At 57.6% G+C, this 21,995-nt stretch overlaps 2 protein-coding genes across 2 annotated transcripts; one reads left to right on the top strand and one right to left on the bottom strand.

Annotated features, from left to right (window-relative positions):
• The first annotated feature begins 1,940 nt into the window (after positions 1–1,940).
• On the top strand, positions 1,941–21,031 carry SGCA (sarcoglycan alpha). Its single transcript, XM_048829656.2, has 10 exons — positions 1,941–2,020; positions 3,758–3,892; positions 5,348–5,502; positions 6,081–6,153; positions 6,489–6,687; positions 7,191–7,353; positions 8,754–8,962; positions 9,656–9,682; positions 19,802–19,987; positions 20,774–21,031. Exons 1-10 carry the CDS (start codon positions 1,981–1,983, stop codon positions 20,775–20,777), a joined length of 1,191 nt encoding a protein of 396 aa, XP_048685613.2. The 5' UTR covers positions 1,941–1,980; the 3' UTR covers positions 20,778–21,031.
• Positions 13,138–14,595, bottom strand: LOC125626777 (uncharacterized). Its single transcript, XM_048830192.2, has one exon. The coding sequence runs from the start codon at positions 13,862–13,864 to the stop codon at positions 13,199–13,201; it is 666 nt and encodes a 221-aa protein (XP_048686149.2). The 5' UTR covers positions 13,865–14,595; the 3' UTR covers positions 13,138–13,198.
• Positions 21,032–21,995: the final 964 nt, after the last annotated feature.

The raw sequence follows: 21,995 nt of genomic DNA, 5'->3' as shown, positions 1-21,995 counted from the left end.
CCTCCAGCACATTCCAGGTAGACCCCGTACCCAATGGGCATGGCGGTCGATCACGCCCGCCTGCTGGGGGCGTCATCCGGTGCCCTAGAGGCAGGAGGCTCTGCAGGCATTAGACCAACCCCCATGGCTTTCCAATGGTGCTTCTTCATCTCTTCCCTGTCCGACAGGAGACGGCCAAGCCCACGGGCCGGCGTCACTCCAGCTGAGATGCTTCCAGGAGCCTTTGAGACCCGCTGCAGCATGGTTCCTGCCGCCCAGTGTCCAAGTGCAGGATGGCGTCATTAGGGTGTCAGCCTCTCCCGAGTCAGTGGGGACTAAGACCTGAGCCCCACACAGCTGGGGCCAGCTCTTCCCAAGAGCTCAGCACGCCGGGGACAAACTTGGCCCTACGAAACCATCGCTATCTGCTCTGTGTGCAGTGACCTCCGGGGGAAGATTTGCTGCGGCTCACTCCAGCTTCTAGGGACGTCCCAAAAGCCTGCAAGCCACAGCTGCCCTCCTGGCCGGCAGCCTGGGCAGAGAGGCCGGGGGGGTGGGGCTGAAGGAGCTACAGAGACCATGCTCCCAGCCCAGAGGTTGCTGCTCTGTAAGGGCTCCCCTCTCGCCCCCAGGATGAATCGGAGAAGCGTGGGGGGAGTTGGCATGCAGCCCTACCCACCAGGTCACAGCTCTGGCTGGCTTCTGCTTGTCAGTCCCCCAGGCCAGGCGGGGCCGTTGGAGGGTGGGATGCAGGGCTCCCCACCAGGCAGAGGGCGTGGCTGCTCTGTGCACCAGGCCACCACAAGCCAGCCTCCCCAGCCGTGGTGGGCAGATGAGCCCGAGCGGTGACGATCGCTGAGCCCGGGGCAGGTTCACAGGGAGGTTAGTGGAACAATCCAGCTGTGGGCAAGAGATGACCTCTGAGCCAGCACAGCACCGCGGGCAGGATCCTCAGCCACGCATGGCAGCTGGGGCTCACAGGCCACACGGCCAGCCCCCTCTCCCCGGCACTGCCGTCCCCCGAGCCGGGCAAGGGCCCCGGGATCCCGGACACAGCAGAGAATCAGAGCAGCACGTGGCGACTCTGTGCCAAGACAGCTGATGCGTGGGAGGTTTTACCTGGCTGGAAGGAGATCAAGGAGTCAGTGGGAGGAAGAGAAGGCTGGGGGGGAGGAGAAGGCTGGGCCCAAAATATGTCTGGATCCAGGACATCGGTCGCCCCTTTCTCCCTGCCCCACACGAGTGCTGGCAGGGCTGGGTCCTCCATGGCAGAGGCCACTCCCCGCCAGCTGCAAGGTGCTTGGCCCTGGACCCACAGCCAGACCTTCTCCACCTGTAATCCCTTTAACTCTCCCAGGCTAACCTGGGGCAGGCATGGGGCCTGAGCGAGAGCCGGGGCAATCCCCGTGCTGTAGGAAGGGAGACCGAGGGGGTGTGTGTGTGTGAGGGGCTGTCAGGCATCCCTCTGCCCAGGGAGTTGCGACTGAATCTGGCCAGCAGGGGGTGCTGTTCTGCAGCAGGTCCCCTCATTCCCAGGAGACTCCTGTGAAAACAAGGGGGTCACTGGGGCAGTTCCCCCCCACCCCCGTGCCCTGCGGTTCCCGCTGGCTGCAGCATGCCCACTGGGCACATACTCCCCTGGGCACATACCCTCCTGGGCACCTAACCCCCATGACACCTACCCCTGGGCACCTACCTGCCCTGGGCACCTACCCCCAGGCACATACCCGCTGGGCACCTACCCCCCTGGGCATATACCCACTAGGCACCTACCCCCCTGGGCACATACCCACTGGGTATCTACCCCTCGGGCATATACCCAGTGGCGCTTGGCTCGCCCTCGGGCTATTAGCTAGACAGCCAGCTCTGGAGCTCAGTTCCACCTTGTCTAGACCCCCCCACCACCCCAGCGGATCCCTCTCTCGCCTTGTCTGTCCTGACAGCCTGTCCCTGTCAATCAGAGCGTGGCTCTGGCTGGATTCCCAGGCTAAGGGGGCAAAGATGGCAGCCCGGGGACTGCTGTGGACTCCTTTCCTTACGGGCAAGTAACATCCTCTCTCTGCCCCGGGGTTTCTCTGCAGCGAGGCTGGGGGGGGGGGGGTGTCTATCTGTATTGCAGAGCCCCGGGGCTCGGGGGACTGGGGGAGAGATGCCAGCAGCCAGCCTCAAGGCTCAAACAAGGGGGTAGAGCTGGCTATTCTGAGAGTGAGACACGGGGCTGAAAACAATGCCCCTCCTTAGGGGCGAGGGGTACACAGACAGAGACCCCCGCCCTGCCACTGGCCCCAGCCCGGAGAGTCACTGGCGACTAGCAAGGCGAATCCAGAAACTCGGACTAAATATAGCTAAAACTAAATATAGCCAAAGGTGCAGCAGGAGTAGGGGGACAGGACGGCTTCCGTCCAGGCCATTTCCCCCCGCCCCCGGCGGACTCGCTCTGGCTGGGCCCACCAGCGGGCTCCGCAAGGTGGAGGGGCAGGAGGCTTCTGTGGGAAGGTGGCGCAGAGCCAACCGAGTTCAGAACCAGCTGGCGGCCCGGAGCCGGGTCTCGCTCTAAACTTGGGGGGCTCTCGCTGGGGTCCAAGCTGCCCCCAGGGGGTTCTGGAAGGCCTATTTGGGAAGCTGTAGTTGGGTTTGTGGAGGCTGTTATAGGGTGACCAGGTGTCCGGTTTTCGACCAGAACACCCGGTCGAAAAGGGACCCTGGCGGCTGCGGGCAGCACCGCCGACCAGGCCGTTAAAAGTCCGGTTGGCGGTACTGCAGATCTAAGGCAGGCTAGTCCCTATCTGTCCTGGCACTGCGCTGGGGGGTAGGGGCCATGGGGCTCCGCACGCTGCCCCCGCCCTCAGCACCGGCTCCACACTCCAATTGGCCGGGAGCTGCGGCCAATGGGAGCTGGGAGGGCGGTGCCTGCGGGCAAGAGCATCATTCAGAGCCCCCTGCCACGCCTCCGCCTAGGAGCCGGACCTGATGGCCGCTTCTGGGGCGTAGCACAGACTCAGGACAGGCAGGAAGTCTGCCTTAGCCCCCTCGCTGCGCTGCTGACCGGGAGCCGCCAGAGGTTAGCCTGCGCCTCAACCCCCAGCCCCAGCCCTGAGCCCCTCCAACACAGAGCCCCCTCCTGCACCCCAAACCTCTCATCCCCAGACCCGCCCCAGATCCTGCACCCCTAGACCGTGCCCTCACCCCCTCTGCTCCAGCCTGGAGCCCCCTCCCACACCCTGAACGCCTCATTTCTGGCCCCACCTCAGAGCCTGCACCCCCAGTTAGAGCCCTCACCCCCTCCCACAGCCCAACCCCCTGCCCCAGCCCAGTGAAGGCGAGTGAGGGTGGGGGAGAGTGAGCCACCGAGGGAGGGGGAATTTACTGAGTGGGGGGCAGGGCCGTGGGGCAGAGGGTGTGGCCTCAGGAAAGGGGCGGGGCTAGGGTATTCAATTTTGTGTGATTAGGAAGTTGGCAACCCTCCCCTGGGCTCTTGAGTTGGGCATTTTATCCCCAAGTCTCTCAGTGCTTGGAAGAGGGAGGTGCCGAGCGGCTCCCGCTTTGACACGGAAGGAGGGGTCAGCTTGCCCAAGATCACCCAGGCTCTCTGGACTCACAGGCCCTAGCCACATCCACCGTGCCACACCGTCCCCCTGAGCTCCTCCCGCAGCTCTTATCTGGCTGGTTGCCCATTGCTCCCCTTGTCTTCTCCTGGCTGGATCTGGGGGAGCCCATATGGCCACAGGATGCTCCCATTCCACCGGGCCGCCAGTTGTAACCCAGACCCTCCTCGCAGCGGTGTTCCTGGCTGGGATCCTGGCTGCTCTCCCCGATCGGCACGTCTCGCCGGTGGCCGGAGCCATCTTCGTCCATGAGCTGAAGAGGGAACATTTCCAGGGGGCCTTCCCCTCCATTCGCAAGAATGACAGCGGTAAGTGAGTGCGCCGGGAGGGTCCCACAGCCCCATACCCAACCTGGCCCCATGCAAGTGGCTTCCTGGATTCCTATTGTCAGGTCAGTCCGATAACCGATCCAAGAGGAGGGGGCTCCACTGGGAACTGGGTCCAAAGGTGGCTGGTACCATTCCCTGACCACTCCCCAACATGGACTGACCAAGCTGTAGGACTAATATCAAATGTATATATCAACTCTCCATATACCCCAATATCGAATCTGATCTATCTATCTATCACCAGATACCCCAACATTCATCTATCTATCACCAGGCACCCCCCATCTATTTATCCCCATACACCCCCAATATCTATCACCAAACACCCCTCAACGTCTATCTATCACCATACACCCCCAACATCTATCTATCTATCACCAGGCACCCCCCATCTATTTATCCCCATACACCCCCAACATCTATCTATCTATCTATCTATCTATCTATCTATCACCAGACACCCCCCATCTATTTATCCCCATACACCCCCAATATCTATCACCAAACACCCCTCAACGTCTATCTATCTATCCCCATCCACACTTATCTATCTACAGACATATCCCAATATAAATCTAATCTATCACAACACCCCCATCTATCTATCTATCACCAGACACCCCCAATATCTAATCTATCTATCTATCCCCATCCGCACTTATCTATCTACAGACATATCCCAATATAAATCTAATCTATCACCAGACACCCCCCATGTATCTGTCCCCATACACCCCCAATTATCTATCTATCATCATACACCCCTCAACGTCTATCTCTCTATCCACATACACACCTATCTATCTACAGACATATCCCAATATTAATCTAATCTATCATCACCAGACACTTCTATCACCATACATAACCCACTGTCTGTCTATCTGCAGTATTTCTCTCCCTCTCATATTCAGCTATCTAGCATTATTATTACTCATTCTGAATAGCTCTCACTCTGGGTCAGGCCCTTTCCAGCATTCAGTAAGGGCCGGTCCCTGCTCGGAGGTGCTCGCGGTGGAAGGACAGATGGACAAGCTGAGGATAGGGAAAGGGGACCAGCATCTCCCCAGCTGTCTCTCTCGTCGCCCCTGGGATCTCTGGGGGTGCGGTGCACACAGCAGCCCTGGGCTTGGCTCCATATACGGGCCAGGCCGTGGTGTAGGAACTGGCTCCAGGGAAGGTCCCATCGCTGTTGGGGTGGTATGAAACTTGGGCTGCTGGGACGGTGCCTCCCCTGCCTGCCTCTCCCCCGCTCCCTTCCCTTCTCCCCGTGAAGTCCACTGGGGACTTTGCTCTTGGTCTTGATTTTACATGGAAGGCGCCCAGATCCTGTGGTGACGGGCAGCAGGATGAAATCTCAAGAGCGCTAGCCTGGTGGGGCCTCTCCAAGTGAAGGCCCCTGAAAACCCTCAAACCATGTGCGGATCCTTTCAGAAATCCCACCCGACACCCCCATCACCTTCCACGCCCAGCTGCTGGGATACCCCGACCTGCCCCGGTGGCTGCGCTACACCCAACGCGGGCCGTACCGGACAGGCTATCTATACGGGTCCCCCACCACGAAGGACGTCGGCAGGCAGCTCATCGAGGTACGGGGCCGGCGCTGTCCCCCGCAGAGCCCTGGGGCGCGGGCAGGACGCAGCGTCTTTGCGGGCAGGGGTGTGGCTTTGGGCCATTGCGGGTCGCTTTGTGGCAATGGGTGCTGTTGGGAGGGGTGCGGGTGTACGGGGCCGGAGGGGGGTTCCGTGTGTGTGCGTCTGAGGGCGTAAGAACCGATGTTGCTTGTGAGGGGCGGGTGGGTGCCTGGCTGTGTCGGCCTCGCCATGGGGGCCGGTGAACGCTTGGTCATCGGGACTAAACCTAACGCAATAAAGCTAAACAGCTCCAAAGTCCTATGGAGACCCGAGCAGGCTGCAACCTGGGGGCTCCCTTCCCCCTATTGACCAGGCTCTAGGAGCTGCTCTCTGGGCACTCGCGAGCCATCTCCCCATTCAAGGGCAACAGGGCAAACCCCCTGGAGCTTGGATTTCTCCGCCTCCTGCCCGGGTCTGCCGTTTGAGCCACCCTCCCCAGCAGAAGGAGATGGCCTAAGTGGGACTTGACCTGGCTGGTGGCCATTTTGTTCCGTGCGCGGATCCGAACCTCTTTCTTCTTCTCCATGTGGCAGGTGACGGCGTATAACAGACACACCTACGAGACTGTGCGGCAAAGGGTCATCTTCACCGTTGTCCCCTCCCCAGGTAATGCCCCCGCCTTCCCTGCCATCGCTACCCATACCCCTTTCCTAGCAACCAGCTTAACCCAGGTCTGTCACCATCCCCTCGCCTGGGCAGGGCAAGGAGGAGCCAGCAGCAGCCCTGACCTGATGGTGCAATGATGGACCCATCTGCCGTGTCAAGAGAGCGACACCACCCAGCCCTCCCAGCATCCGTTGGAGGTTGCCCCTTCCCATAGACACCTCAGCATACTCATAATGCTGGAGGTTCTGGCCGTAAGACTCCAAGGCCCTTATGAGGTCTCTGCAGGTCCAACCCCGATGCCCTCCCAACGGGGTCTCTCTGCTCCCTCACCACAGACACCCAGATGCCGTACCAGGCGGAGTTCTTCGTGAAGAACCGAGACGTGGAGGAAGTCCTGCCAGCGGACGCGCAGAAGCAGTTCCAGCAAGCCCTGGACATCATGCTGGAGCAGAAGGACTGGAGTATCATCAACATCACATCGGCCTTGGACCGGGGAGGCCGTGTTCCCCTGCCCATCGAGGGCAGGAAGGAGGGGTAGGGACCTTTCCCGTAGAACATCAACTATGACGGGACAGACAACTACCCATTGGCTTCCGTAGCTCTGTTCCTTCTTGAGGCTGCCCAGTGCAAGCTCTCCTGGGGTCCCCCAGCCTGGCCCCTCAGCTTGCACTTCTGCGAAACGCCCTAGAACCAGGGCTTGGTCCATGGGGCCAAAGGGTTCCTAGGCTGATTCTACCAGTCAGAAAGATCCCAGACCACTCCCCACAGCCAACGGACTCCCAGACTGTTCCCCACAGCTGGGGCGGGGTGGGGGGGGGCTCCCATACCATTCCCCATAGCCGGGGGCTCCCAGACTGTTCCCCACAGCTGGGTGGCTCCTGGCCCATTCCCCATGGCTGGGAGGGCTTCCAAACTGCTCCCCACAGCTTCTGTAGCTGAGGTAGGCTGGGGCTGCCATGACCGACATTCTCGCGAGCTGTTACACCTAACCCCTCTTCCTCCCACCTTTCCTGTCCCTCTGTGCGTCTCCTCCCCAGGGTTTACATCAAGGTGGGCTCCCGCAGGCCTTTCTCCAACTGCCTGATGGAGGCCATGTCCTCCGACAACCAGTTCAGGTGCAGCCTGGAGCAGCAGCCGGTCATTACCTGCTATGACAGCTTCAGCCCTCAATTCAGAGTCGACTGGTGCAACATTACCTTGGTGAGGGGCTTTGACAATGTCTGCGCTGCCCTGGGTGTCTCGCATCCATGCCTTACTACTGGGGCAGGGGAGGGGGAGGAATCCTGACCCAGGGAAATCCACTGATTTCACCTGGGTTTCCAAGACTCCCTGCCCCAGAGCTGGTGTCCCATCTCAGTGCCCTGGGAGATGCCACCTATTACATATCTCTGCGCAACAGCAAAGGTGAACCTTAGGGCCTCTCCTGGTCAATTGGTAGGGTATTGTGCTGGGAATCAGGACTGGTTCTGTTCCTGCCTCGGTGACTGACCTGCTCGGTGACCTTGGGCAAGTCTCTTCCCCTCCCACCCTTGTCTATTTAGGCCATAAGCTCTCTGGGGCAGCAGGGGCTGGCTTTCGCAATGGCCTAGTCTACACCCAAAGCTGCACCTGGTTTAACTAAATCGGTGCCTTTACTTAAACCGCTGCAACCTGTGTGCGTAGCCCGGCCTTTGTGGGTCTGAACTGCCCCTAGCACAGCGGGGCCTTGATCTCAGCTGGGGGCCTCTAGGTGCTGCTGGAAGACAAATGCCAGGTCTCAATGAAAGGGAGGGAGGTGCTAGGCAGAGGGGCGTCTTACGCAGCACCGTGTCGCTGTGGAGAAAGAGGAACTCGGCGGCATAATAACGAAGCAAACTGTCATTTTCGCTGGAAATCCCCAACAACTCAGTTCCCGAAAGTATAGTGCCAGCCGCAGTGCTCCTTTCCACCAGCAGAGGGAGGCGGCTCCTTTGGAGAAGGTGGCGGGGTGGGGGGGGCTAGTGAGCTCTGCCAGGCCCTTATGCAGGGTCTGAACCATGGGGCTGGTACAGTCTCATTAAGTCCCTAGGGGGGATGATGGGGCGGGGGGGGAGGGGGGGGCATGTTGGCAGGGCCCCACTGCTCAGGAAATTGGGATAACTGGGGATGTTTATGGGCAAATCCCAGAGGATTCGATAGGAAACATTAGCCTGGCTGTAGGGTTCCCGATCACCCTATGGGAATTAATAGGATGTTTCACTCAAGCTCTCCTCCCCCTGCAGCAGTCAATAGGCAGCGATTATTATTAAGGATCCGTATTAGGGCAGTGCCACCTAGTGGCCCCAACTCAGATGAGGGCCCCGGTGGGCCAGGGGCTGGACCCGCAGAGTGAGTGGCAAAGGGCTCACAGGCAAAGGAAGAGCCTACCCCTGATTTACAGCCGGGGAACGAAGGTGCAGAAAGATGGGGGTGTACGGCATCACGGGGGTACATCCCTGCTCTCCAGAGTCCCAGTTCGCCGCCTTAACCCCAGCCCATCATCCATTACTTCCTATCTATGGACCCCTAGAGGTCTCCCCCCCGAGAGACCACGGTCAATCGTGATGGCATCCTGGCGTCTTCTCTCTCTTCTCCTCCTTCAGGCCGATCTCTCCAGCCTCAGCGTCACGGAGGGGGTGCCCGTCTGGGGCGATGGGGTGCTGGAGGAGGGCAGTGAATACAACCCCCCCACGGACTCCCCTGAGAAGGCATTCTTGTCTGACTATCTGCTGACCATCTTGCTACCTCTGCTGGTGGCCTTCCTGCTCTGCCTACTCCTGGCCTACATCATGTACTGTAGGAGGGAGGGAGTGTAAGTTGGATAGATGCCCCTGGAGCCAGGAAATGGGAAGGGATGTAGGAATCAGCTGGAGACCCCCTCCCCAGCTGATCGGGGTGCTCAGGACTTCCCTGTTTGCTGATGGCTGGAGCCCCCTGGGGCTGAGTGAAATCCACCCTTGCCAAAGCACTTAGCACCCTAAGGGCTGCAGATGTGCCTGGATTTTCGGCTGGCCCCTCTGCTCTGGGGGGAATTTCCCCCGCTCTGGGAAACTGATCGTGCACCCGTCTGTCATGGTAGCGGGGAGAGAGTTCAGCTCCCGAAGTTCATTTTTGGTCACATCTTGTGACCTTTGACATACTTTTAACAGCTGAGCTCGCAATTCGGGAAAGTTTGTTGGCCTAATTGGCAACAGCCCCCCGCCCCTTCAGCCACTTGTGCCGTACGAGGATCTCCACTAGCTGTGAGACGTATTGGGGCTATGACACACAGCAGCTCTGAGTCCCTCCAGCAGAGGGCAGCAGTGCGCGCACACTTCACTTCTCGCTGCTGTTCACGTGGCTGGGGCCAGCCAGGCTGTCTATAAACATTTGCTCAAGGGTTATTTAAAGTTATGATTTATCTCTACTGGGGCCTGGCTGCACATCTGGCTTAGCTGATGACAATTTTAAGCTCAGCTGTTGGCAATATCTCATGACCACTCCCCCCTTTCTTTTCCCCCCGTAGGCACAAAAGGGATAGGAAGACCTCTGAGTAAGTGATTCAGCGATCACCATTGTGTCTGCATGCGGGGGTGTGTGTGAGATTTGTATGTCGGTGTGGGTTTGTGAGGCTGATTGGTGTGTGTGCTTTGCGGGGGGTACGGTTGTGTGTTTTCTGCCTGTTTGTATTTTAACACGTTTCCAGGCTTCGGCAGTTTGTGTGCTTGCTTGCCAACGTGGGTGTGTGTTTGGGGGGTTGTTTGAGATTGTGTTGGGTGGCTGGGGGTGTACACACCGAGTCATGCCAGTACCTAGGAGTTCTTTCTCCTCCCCACTCATATCTCACAACTGTCACGTTGCCGTGAGTGTGAGCAGATCCGGACGCAGGTCCCTGCGGTGGCCTGGGCAGACCTCTGTTGACTGACCCTCAGGGCCTGGCAATGCAGCCTTCAAACTTGGACTTAAAAGGCTCCAGGCTTGTCCCGCTCCCGGATCCCGCTCTCATCACCTTCGTTCCCTGCCTTCCTCTGCAGGGACGAAGGGTCACGCAGATGAAGAATTAATCTCTTACATTTCGATAGCCCAATTCATCCCCGAGCACTGACACACATAGGATGGGATTGCATTGCCCACCACTGAAATGCAGCCACCTCTGGAGTGGAACGAGGCAGCCGTTTGACAGCACATGCAGCACGGCGACGCCCCACTTTAGTGCAGGAGGCTGCCAGATGAAGCAGGATGCAAATCCCCTCCCAGTAGGATTTTGGGAAGAGCGCCAGGGCTAAATACCCCAACTCTTGTGAGAGGTGCCAGGGGATCGTTAATGAGAATGAATAGCCGCAGGCCAAGGGCTGCATCTGAATAGAGGAGCCAGCAGTACCAACGTCTCCCACTCACCCTCCTGGGACCCTGAGGCGAGGACGAGCCCAGCCCGCCCGTCTACACTGTAATTTTATAGCCTGAGTGTTTGCTGAGCAGGGCCAGCCATGGGTGTTTCACTGCAGTGCAGACATAGGTCAAGATCCTACAGGACCTCAGCCTGAGCTGGTACCCGTGTCATTCCCCCCCCTTCACTGGCTGTTAGCAGATGGGTTTCAGGCTCATTCCCACCCTTCATCCCTTCTTGGTACCAGAGGCTGAGCCTGGCCCCAGGAGAGTTGAAATGCAACCTTGTATTCATGGAAGTGCTAGAACTCTGGTTTTGGAGGTTTTCCCTCCCACTTTGACTGGCTGCTGCCCAGCCTGGCTGGCCGGCGTCCTGGCTCCCTGGGAAGATCCCTCAGCACCAGCTTTCCTCTTTCTGCCAGGCTTCCTGCTCCCAGTCTTTTGGGGGCCTCCTTCTTGGGCGCTGCTCTCTCTTTCTTCTTTCCCACCCCTTGCCGACTCGGAAGGGGCCCCAAGCTCCCGTGCCTTTCAGCTGCTGCAAGACCCCTTTGAAGACCAGGTTCTTGAGCACCCTCTGGAAGTGATGCTCGTTCCTCCTCAGGTAGTAGCCAGTAGCCATGATGATCTTCTTGACAACCTGCAGGGAAAGGCCTGAGCACCCCTTGGACACGGCCACAGCCTCCAAAATTAGCTTGGAGACACCTTGACTTAGTAGCTTGGAAGGGTTGGCACCAGCTGGCTGGTTGAGGAGCCTAGAACCTGATGGCTTGGGCTGGTTTGAAGAGGCTGGAAACCAATGGACGGGAAGTATCAATTTTCTCAGTTCTCTCTGAATCTGGCTTATCTGAGACCAGAGTGGCCACATCCAGGTTGGCTGACGCAGAGGATGGGACCTGGGAAGACTCACTCGTATCAGTCATTTTGCTCGCTGCTCCTTGCCTGGTCGGTTGGCAGCCAGAGGTCTTTCCTGCCTGTTTACTGTGTATTTTCCAGCTTGAGATGCAGCACCGAACCCTGGAGTGAAGTAGGCAGCCTGGTTGCTCCAGATCCAGCACTGTGCAGATTGGCCTCCCCTCAGCGAATCCAAACCCCGGCATGGGCTCCACGTTCAGACCGATTTCCACAGCTCCTTGGGTTTAATTTCCAGGGACCTCAGTTAGGAGAGGACACAGGGAAGCTGCCAATTCACTGTTTCCTGAGTGAAAGTGCTGAATTTTTGCAGCTACTTTTCAATTTTGGTTCCTCGCAGGCTGACTTGGAGATCCAGGATCCTGGCTTGGCTGCTGTCTTCTTTGAGGACTTTCTCCTGCTAGGTACCTGGGGAAATGGACTCAGCTCAATCCCTCCTGCTGGATTCCAGTTGGCTCCCAGTGATCAAGTCAGCTATTTCCATGTGAGGTTGCAGGCCTATTACAGCTGTCCCTGAGCTCCAGGACAACCTGGCAGTAACCATGACAGCAAAAGTGGGCCAGTTGTGATGTCATAAGGAGCTCGTGATGCCCATGTGTGTGTCACCCCACATCGCAATTTTTACAGACTGTGATTTAGAGATTTGAAGGATCTGCCAAGATGTAATTTGTCAAAAGGCCCTTGATTTGATTGAAATGGCGCCCTGCAGGCCCCTGGGTGTGGGGTTCAAGGCTCTCCTCTGCCTTGCCGTGGAAGTTACTCTTATCCAGGGGTGTCAGAAGGGAGCTGACGGGCTGTGTCGTGTGTGTGTGGGGGGGGGGGGGGGGATGGAGCGGGTCTAAGCATGTCTGCAATGGAGTGAGCGTGTCTCCCTACGTATCTGTTGGGTGTTCTGTGCCCAGAGCAGGAGGGGACCCGATTCCTGACATGCCAGCTTGGTGCTCAGCCAGCTAGCGGTAGGAGCCAGCCCCCAGTGCTTGTGTGATCAGAATCCTGGGATAAAGGCCAGCGGGTATCTCAGCGTCCCGGTCTCTGCCTCCCAGAGGGCATTGCACCCAGCACCATGAAACTGCAAGCTACTCATGGTCGGGGAAGCCAAATCCCCGGCTAACCAGGACCAAGTTAACCTCACCGGGCATTTTCGTGCCACAGCAGGTGAATCAGGTCGAGCAGCAAGGGCACTAGCTTGGGACTTGATGGGCCTGGGTGCTAATCCTGGCTCTGCCACTGACTCATTGTGTGACCTTGGGTACATCACTTCCCCTCTGTTTCTCCTCCCGCTTTGTCTGGTCAGATTGCAGGCTCTCTGTATGCCTTCCTCCATACTGGCTCCGATGCATGGAAGCCCTGCCAGTCCAGGATCTCTCTCCTTCAAGTCCTTCCATAAAGGGCACCTCTTCCCCTAGGGACTATCAAATCCCCACTTTTGCAACAACCCAGCACGCCCTCTGATCACTGCATGTCGTTCGTGCCTTGGTCCTCTGGCTTAATCGGAACGACAGAGCCTTGCAGAGCAGAGGGTCCCTTGCCCCATGATCAATGTGAAAGCTTGACCAGCAACATAGGGTGCTACTTGCCCCCCCCACACACACATAGCTTGGGAGATGTATAGGGATCAGAGCCCCACGTGGTGTAAATACATCACCATTCCTTCAACCCCTCCCCCTCTCTTCTCCTGGAGGCAGGTTCCCAAGGATGAGTCTGGACATGGGGAGTTTTTAAATACAGCCACCATTTTATTTCCACCAGGGGTAAACCTGTAGTAGGGGTGGGTCTATCCTTCAAGCGTTGGCTGGCTGCTGCCCAGCGTGGCTGGCTGACGGCTTGGCTTCCTTAGAAGATCCATCGTCAGCAGCTGCCCTCTTTCAGCCAGGCTTGTGGCTGCTATGCCACCCTTGAGGGGCCTCCCTCGTTTATTGGGTGCCTTTTTCTTCCTGTGCCCTGTGCCCATCTTCTTGGCCAGCTCCTTGCCGATCCCAAAGGAGCCTGAAGCCCCGGTGCCTTTCAGCTTTTGCAGGAGCCCTTTGGTCACCAGGCTCAAGAGCACCCTCTTGAAATGGGTCTTCTTCTTGGCCATGTTGTAGCCCGTGGCCACGATGATCTTCTTGAGAGCCTGCAGGGAAAGGCCAGTGTGCTTCTTCGAGGTGGCCACAGCCTCCAGGATGCGCTTGGAGAGTCCTCGACTCAGTGGTTTGGACAGCTTGGCGTGGCTGACGCCAGGCAAGCTGGATAGTTTGGAGATCTGGCTGCCTGATGGCTTGGTCTTCTTGGGGAGGCTGGAACCAGACGCCTCAGGCTGCTCGAGATTCTCACGGGTCTCTGCCGCTGGGTTAGCTGAGCCTACGTCAGCAGAACCTGGGGCTGTTGGCTCAGGGTTCCCTGAAGCTGGGGCGGCTGAATCCAGGGGAAGAACCTCAGAAGGGTTTTGTGTGTCATCCATTTTGCTTGCCTAAGGGAGCTGCTGCTCCTTGTCTCCTGTCCCAGTTTAGGGTCTGCCCCTTCAGACCAGCTAAATGTCTATATCGTCTGGGAGTTCCGCGTTGAGACGTAGGACTCGCCAGGCGGCTAAAACCCCGTTGTCCTGCTGCCCCAGGACCAGCTCGCTGTGCGTGGGCCCTGCTCACCGAGCCCAGCCTCTGGCTGGAGTTGCGTGTCCAGCTCTTGGCAGCTCGGGGTACAAGAGGCTTGGCTGCCGGAGAGGACCCAAGGAAAAGCTGCACCTAATGGTTGCGTTTGGGGACGCACGGATTCTTAGCTCTGGCCTTGCAGCCTTGGCCCGTCTTGGCCTGGCTGCCTCGCTTGGTGGCTGTTCTCCTTGAGGACCTTCTCCCACCAGGGACCCACCTTGTCTGACTCACCGTGCTGGATTCTGGGCTGTGGTCAGCTGGGGGCAAGGGTACAGGGCAAGCGAGTGATGAGCTGTAAGCCCCAGCCCACTTGGCCACACTTGGGCTGCTAGAACATAGTGGTTGCCATGAGACCGGAGCTTGGTAGATTGTGACATCAGGTGCACCCTGTGATGTCTGCGTAGGGGCGTGTCTGGGCACAGGCCCCCTTGGAGAGGAGCAGGGGAGTATCCCTTTAAATCATTTGCAAGCCCGCTTGCGGTGCTCACTGTGTTCTGGGTGTTAGAAGCGGCCAGGTAGAGCAGCAAGATGTATATAGCCAGGCTTGGCACGTTCATATTTAGTCAAAAGGGTTGTTTGGGACCCAACTGTGCAATGTGCTGTCCTCATATTGTTGTGGGTTGCAAGGTGTTAACCAAACACCCCACAGGTGACCAGAGACCCCCCCGAGTGCTGAGCTTTCCTTTGTGTTCCCAGGAGCAGAGGGCCAGGCTGCTCCGAAGCATTCAGCACCCAAGCAGGAGCAGGTTTCGTGGACAGCTCAGGGTGGTGGGTGCATGCTGGGAAATCCAGCCACGAGTGTCACAAGCGGGAGTGGCAGGGCGCTGACTCCTGGCCTTTATTCAGGCACCTAAATGGGAGCTGAGCTCTTCTGTAGGTTCTGATTGTAGGGGCCAAGCACTTGAAAATCTGGCCCATTGTGGGCCCAGTTCTCTTGTCACCGTATACCAACTTGCCCTGGGAGTCACCTGTGTGCAGCGGTGGGAGAATCTGGCCTAGGAATTGTACCCGAGTGTGCACCCACGAGTGTGTCCGTCCATACACCGCTCTTCTGTGGGCATGTTTCTTGTTATTCTGTCCTTGCCAGTCTGAGGACATCCTGTTCCTCCCTTCACATCCACCCAGCCCCTGTAAGACTCTCCATGGCAGTGATCCTTCCTCTGGGCCATATTCTCTCCAGCCTTGCTGTTGAGCAGTGCAAGGGATTGCCTCCTTCCCGGAGGCCTGTCCCTGCTGCATTCAATGCCCTGGCACCCAACTGCTGATCCCCTGCATGCCAGCACGTTGCAGAACGATTAGCCCTACCCGAACCAGCCTGCCACGTGTGTGGTCTGTCACAATTTTTCCCACACTGGTGTGGAATGAATTTGGTTATGTGCACTAATATGGAGGTGATGCATGACCCTCCTCCTCCTCCCGCAAAGCCGACCATGGCAAGTGTTTCCTCGGTGGCCTTCTCCCCTTTCCTGGAGGTCCCCTCATCTTCCTGGTGGGCTTTGCCCTTCCGCTTTCCCTTGCTGGCTCTGGCAGCGCCCGAGGCCTGGATGCCCATCACCTTGCTCAGGAGCTGCCTTGCCAGCACCTTCCTGAAGCAGTGCTTGCTTCTGCCCTTGCCATGGCGTAGCCTCCGGCCTCAAGGGTCTCCTGGGTGGTTGCCAGGGGAAGGGGCAGCTTGGAGGTCACCACGGCCATCAGGAAGGCCAGGGAGAGGCTGGGACACCTTGGTTTATGCTGCCTGAGAAGCTTTGATGGAGCTGGGGCTTGCAGGCCCAAGGAAACGGAGCAAGGCTCCTTGCCGTTTTGCTTCTTGACCAAGCGTCCTGTGCAGGGAGCTGCCCAGCAGTTGCCACCCCAGCCTATAAACCCAGTAACCACGGCAGCCCAGCTGGTGAGGTCAGACCGCAAGTGCTCTCCTAGTCCAGCCTCGCTGGACGGCTTCCCCATGGGGTTGCTTGGGATGGTGGAGGGACGTGTTGATTTCACCGACCCACGTGTTGATTTCAGGCACCTCCGCCCCGATCCTCCTACGCATGCTTGAGCATGGGAGCGTCCATCCACGTTCAGCTCTGTGTTGCGGGAACACTGGGGGGCTCTCTCTGCCCTTGGTGGGGGATCCTTGGAGACCTGAGGACTCCCCATCCCCCGCTTCAGCTCCACTCGCTCTCCCGAAGTGACTTGGCCTCAGGGCAGGGTCTCCACCTTGGGACACAATTGCTTCCAGCGTCCACACTCAGAGGATGAGAAATCGGACTTTCCCCTTCAGCCCCATCCAAGGAGTTCAAGCTACTCCGTTCTCTATAGGATCCCATGCTGCCCTCACCCCTGCGGTGTACGAGCACCTGCCAGTCGGGCATTCAGCAATGTAGCCAGCATCTGTCATGGGAGGATCGTGTCCTCTCCCCTGGGGGAGGAGTGTGGGGGCAGTGGAGGGTTCTGTTTTCGTAGGGTTGGGTCTTTGAAATGTGTGTGAAGGCGGGTGGGAGCAGCGCTCCGCACCTTCCACTCCAAATGCCAGGGGGCTTGGGGTGGGCCTTAGCTCCTGGGGGAGTTCGTTCCACAGACTGGGACCAGCCCCTGTCAAACGCTGTCTGCCCCTCTGGGTTGATCGGACCCCCTCCTCCCCTGGGTTCAAAGAAGAGAGAGGCCCGAGCACAGCGAGGGAATCCATTCCACCTGGTTTCTGTGGTCAGCGCTTTGGGCTGAGTTTGCCCCATCGCAACCCCAGGCTGGTCTCCTGTCCCCACGTAGGTGGGGCTAGATGCTACTTAGTTCAGAGCCTTGCAAAGGCCCTAGTCCCAGGAACTCAGGTTCCATTCCACCCCCACCCTCTTCCTTTCTCTAGGGTTTCAGGTGCCTTCCCACCCTTCACAGTGCCAGAGGCCACGGGAGAGCTGACATGCAATCTTATATTCATGGCAGTATTACACCTCTGGCTCTGAAGGTCCTCCCACTTCCACGGGCTGCTGCCCAGCCTGGCTGGGCAGCCTCTTGGCTCCCTGGAAAGATCCCTCAGCACCAGCCTTCCCCTTTCTGCCAGGCTTCCTGCTCCCACTCTTTGGGAGGCCTCCCTCATTTCTTGGGCACGGCTTTCGCTTTCTTCTTTCCCCCCTTGCTGATTCTGAAGGAGTCCAAAGCTCTGGTGCCTTTCAGCTGCTGCAGGAGCTCTTTGGAGATCAGGTTCTCTCCATGTGGTAGCCAGCGGCTACAATGAGCCTGCAGAGAAAGGGGGTGACCACAGCCTCCAGAATGAGCTTGGAGACACTGTGACTTGGTAGCTTGGAAAGGTTGGCACCAGCTGGCTGGCCAGACAGCCTAGAATTTGATGACTTGGGCTGGTCAGAGAGCCTAGAACCTGATGCTCGTGTGGACTGGAGAAGCCGGAAGAGGATGGATTGGAAGTTCCGGCATTCTCAGGTACCTCTGAACCTGGATTAACCGAGGATCCAGGGTGACTGAATCAGAGGAGGGAACCTGAGAAGACTCACTCATATCAGTCATTTTGCTTGTTGAGAGCTCCGTTGAAGGCCAGATGTGGGTGGTAACCGCAAGAGCCAGGGCTAGTGCATTGTGAGGTCATAAGAAGTGTGTGTGTGGCGGGGGGGGGGCGCCTTAGATCAGACTTCCCCATGTTGGATGGAGGCCTATCACAACACCTTAACAGAAAATATTCTGTCCCATGCACCTCCGGAGCCCTGACAGATCACTCCACCTAGCTGCCACCTCTGGGGTGGCACATGATGGCTGTTTAACAGCGCTCAGCAAAGCTACATGATAGTAAAGGGAGGGGAGAAAAGCACTGTACCCACTGAAAGTGCAAGAGGAACTTTGATGATTATATATTTATTCTGCCTCCCTAATTTGGGCTCAGGAGAGCACAGACAGCTTGACGTGTGCAAATTATGCCATGAGACCTTGAATGGCCAGAAGCCTGGCTTCCCTTCTCATCTGAGAGAGGAGCTGGGCTGCCTTCAAAGCACATGGAGGGGCTCCAGTTCAAGATTAAGTGGGGACGGATTAGACTAGTTATCAAGCATCAGTTCTGTAATCCCACAGAGTTCTCCCCCGCACCACAATGGCCCAGACTGATGACCCTTAGCCCAGAGGGCTGGGAAGGCTTTCAAGGCTACCCTCCTGACTTCCAAGGCTGTTTCCTCTTTGCAACCCACTTTGAAAGGATTCACCCAGACACGGGAGAGCTTTTAAATACACGGATCCCTTTATTAAGCCCTGTTTCATAGCGGAGCCCCAGCGGGGGATGCAATCCCTCACACGGCGGCTTGCCGTTTCCTACCCCGGCGAGCTGGCCGGCTGGCTTTGGAGGACACGCGTTTGGGTGCCTTCCTCCTCCCGGGCTTCTTTCTTTTCTTGGCGGCTACTTGATTCTTCTTCACGTCCCTCTTCTTCCTGCCAGTGCGAAAGGAGCCCGAGTCGCCCATCCCAGTCATCTGCTTCAGCAGCCCTTTGGAGACCAGCCCCTTGAGCACGCGCAGGAAATGGGTTTTGTTTCTCACCACGTCGTAGCCCGCCTTGGTGATTATCTTCTTCAGGGCCTCCAGGGAGAGGCCTTGGCATTTCGGGGAGGTGGCCACAGCCCAAAGGATGAGCTCCGAGACGCTGGGGTTGGCATGCTTCGAGGCCGTGGGGGCTCCTGGTCTTGTGGTTGAACCTTGGGGCTCTGATGCCAAAGAGGACCCCTCGCAAGGTTCACACAGATCAGTCATTTTGCTGGCCAATAGGAGACACTTCTCCTTGACTAGCCTTCAGATTGGAGCCACCTCCCGGCTGCCCGGTCTCGTTTCCGGCTGGAGGTGCGGCCCCAAACGACGCGACGTGGGGCGGTTGGCCCTGGCGTAGCTCCCTGGGGTTCTCCTCCTCTCCCGGCGCCGATCGGTCTCGGACCGTTCACGTGGCGTCCCGCTTCCTCGGTTCGAAAGACGCCGAGGACCCAGGGAACGCTGCCGTTAACAGCCCCTTTATGAAAGCACGGGGTGAGGCCCGTGACACGCGAGGGCTTTAGCTCCTCACGGCTGGGCTCCGCGGGGCTAGTACTCGATTGCCTCGTTCCTCTGCCGGCTCCCTGCGTGGGGGAGGCTGGGCAGGCAGTGCTGAGCTCCAAGGCAGACCCCCCCCCCAGTCACTGGCCCAAGCTAGTAACCATGGTAGCGCAGCCTGGTGCTTTGTGATGTCGGAGGGGCCCTGTGATGCGGGGAACGTGGCCCGATGGGGCTGGTTTCCCCTGTGGCGTGGCCATGCAGCTAAGGAATAGGCAGAGATTTTAAAGAAGCAAAGCGACTCGTCGCTCAAATCCCACCCGCGCTATCCCTGCAGAGCTCAGCTCACGAGCCAGGGGTTAGCATCGGAGCGTGTTTGTGTGCGCGGGGGGGGGGGGGGGGAGAGAAATCCTGGCCCCAGCAATGGCAGTGGGAATTCTGTCACTGACTCCAACAGAACAAGGATTTCATTGTGTGTGTACGTGAGAGAGAGAGAGAGCGCACGTAGCTCTTTGGGACAAGGGCTATCTTTGTCCTGGGTTTGTACAGCGCCCTGCACACTGGGATCTGGGCCCAGGATGGGTTCCTAGGTGCTACCGTAATACACCTAATACATAACATACAGCGCCTAGCACAGTGGGGTCCAGGACTAGGGTTCCAAGGCGCTACTACACTACAAATCAATTATTATTCTCCCTCCCCGCCCCCCGGCCAGGCTAATTGTGTCCTCTCTGCTCTCCCCCATCTCCTGGTTGCCAGTGTCCAGATGGTGCATCACAACACGATCCACAGCAACACGGAGGAGCTGAGGCACATGGCCAGCAGCCGGGACGTGCCCCGCCCTCTCTCCACCCTGCCCATGTTCAACGTTCGCACGGGCGAGAGGGTGTCCCCGCTGCAGGGCCATCAGGACAGCGCCCACGTCCCGCTCATCCTGGCCCAGCAGTGAGTGTTCCCCGCCCACCTGGGTCAGGGCCCACAGAATGGGTTTGATAATTGATTGGTGGGGTGTGGGGGGGGGGGGGGAAGGGCTCAAAGCCGTGGCCTGGGGCAGGTGGCTCCTCCCCTTTAAGGGTTAATTGTTCCCCCTAGGCAGTCAGTGGGCTTGAAATGGGGGGGGGAGCCAGGGGAGAATCAGGCCTCAAGGGCTTGATTTGTCATTGCTCTGTGGCTTCTTTGCCCCATCAAGGAGGCTGCAGGGCAGGTGGAAGGGCTGCATGGGGACTACTTCCCAGCACAGCCCCTGCCTTTCACACAGGGGTGTATGAGGCCCCACAGACAGTTGGTCCCCAGGGCTGTAGCTACATTGCCTTGTCAGCACAGCTGGGGTCGGTAGGATGTAGGGACTGACCCCTTCTTGGGCCGAGGGGGCAGTTCAGCCTCTGGGGTCCATTGAGACCTTGGCCTCTCTGCTAGGGCAGCCAGCAAGGGGCTGGTGGGGGTGGGAAGCTGTTTAGTCAATTCTGCTTCCTTTGGACTAAAACGCTAGATGAAAAGTATGGCTGTGAAAGCTATTTGAAAGCTGGCCCTTTAACTGAAGGCAGGGTGGCCTAATGATTAGCACACAGGACTGCGAGTTAGGAGACCTGGGCTCTAGGCCCTGAGCCACTGCTTGCTCATTTCTCAGCCTGGGTTATAATATTTTACCCGGGCTGAGGTCTTCGAAGGGGGAGAGCCATACAGGGATAACACATTCTTATTACCAGGGCTTTTCTCTCCTTCCCCCCCCAGGTAAAGACCAACATGGGACATTCCTGTCTCTTGACTCCAGGGGATTCGCGGCAAACAGCCAAGGAATCTTTTTTTGGTTGGGGAGATGGGGGAAAAATCTTGTTTTTCCCACTGTGAGAAATAGAGTAACAGGTGGGGACTAAAGAGATCAGTGTGCGTGTGTCCGTCACAAGCAGGAGAGAGGCGGGGAAGTAATAAATAGCAGTGATTGCTTAAACCACTGAGCAATGATTAATTAAAGCACGTTTTAATATGAAACTCTGTCTCTGTGCTCCAGCTTTGCTGCTCCCTAACTCTAGGGCAGAAAAGGTCATGGTGTCTCGATATAAATCCATGATATGCCCACATCTGGAATACCGCCTGCACCTGTGGTCACTCCAGCTCAAAAAAGATCTGTTGGAACTGGAAAAGGTTCAGAAAAGGGCAACAAAAATGATTAGGGGTCTGGAACGGCTTCCGTATGAGGAGAGATTAATAAGACTGGGACTTTTCAGCTTGGAAAAGAGACGGCTAAGGGGAGAGATGATAGAGGTCTATAAAATCATGACTGGTGTGGAGAAAGTAAATAAGGAAGTGTTATTTACTCCTGCTCATAACACAAGAACTAAGGGGCATCAAATGAAATTAATAGGGAGCAGGTTTAAAACAAACAAAAGGAAGTATTTCTTCATACAACGCACAGTCAACCTGTGGAACTCCTTGCCAGAGGATGCTGTGAAGGCCAAGACCATAACAGGGTTCAAAAAAGAACTAAAGTTAATGGAGGAAAAGTCCATCAATGGCTATTAGCCAGGGTGGGCAGGGATGGTGTCCCTAGCCTCTGTTTCCCAGAAGCTGGGAATGGGTGACAGGGGATGGATCACTTGATTACCTGTTCGGTTCATTCCCTCTGGGGCACCTGGTGTTGGCCACTGTCGGAAGACAGGATATGGTGCTAGATGGAGCCTTGGTCTGACCCCGTAGGGCCATTCTTATGTTCCCCAGGAGATAGGTGTAAGCTGGCAGACCTTTTTAGGGTGCGTGCCAGAACAGCTGTTAAGGGGCTAAGATTGTCCGCAGCCATGAAGGACCCCAGCAGAGATTGTGCAATCACAGGCGCACACCTTCTCCCGCCAGTGCCCTCCCACCACACATATGGCACAAGGGTAGAAACACACTCATGCAGCTGGGTACACGGGGATCATGCCATGAAGAGCTGGCTTGGGAAAGCCAGCTCTTCTTC

The sequence above is a fragment of the Caretta caretta genome, chromosome 27, assembly GCF_965140235.1.
Source record: "Caretta caretta isolate rCarCar2 chromosome 27, rCarCar1.hap1, whole genome shotgun sequence".
Lineage (NCBI taxonomy): Eukaryota > Metazoa > Chordata > Testudines > Cheloniidae > Caretta > Caretta caretta.
Note: the sequence above shows the minus strand (reverse complement) of the source record. Positions and strands in the feature narration are given on the sequence as shown.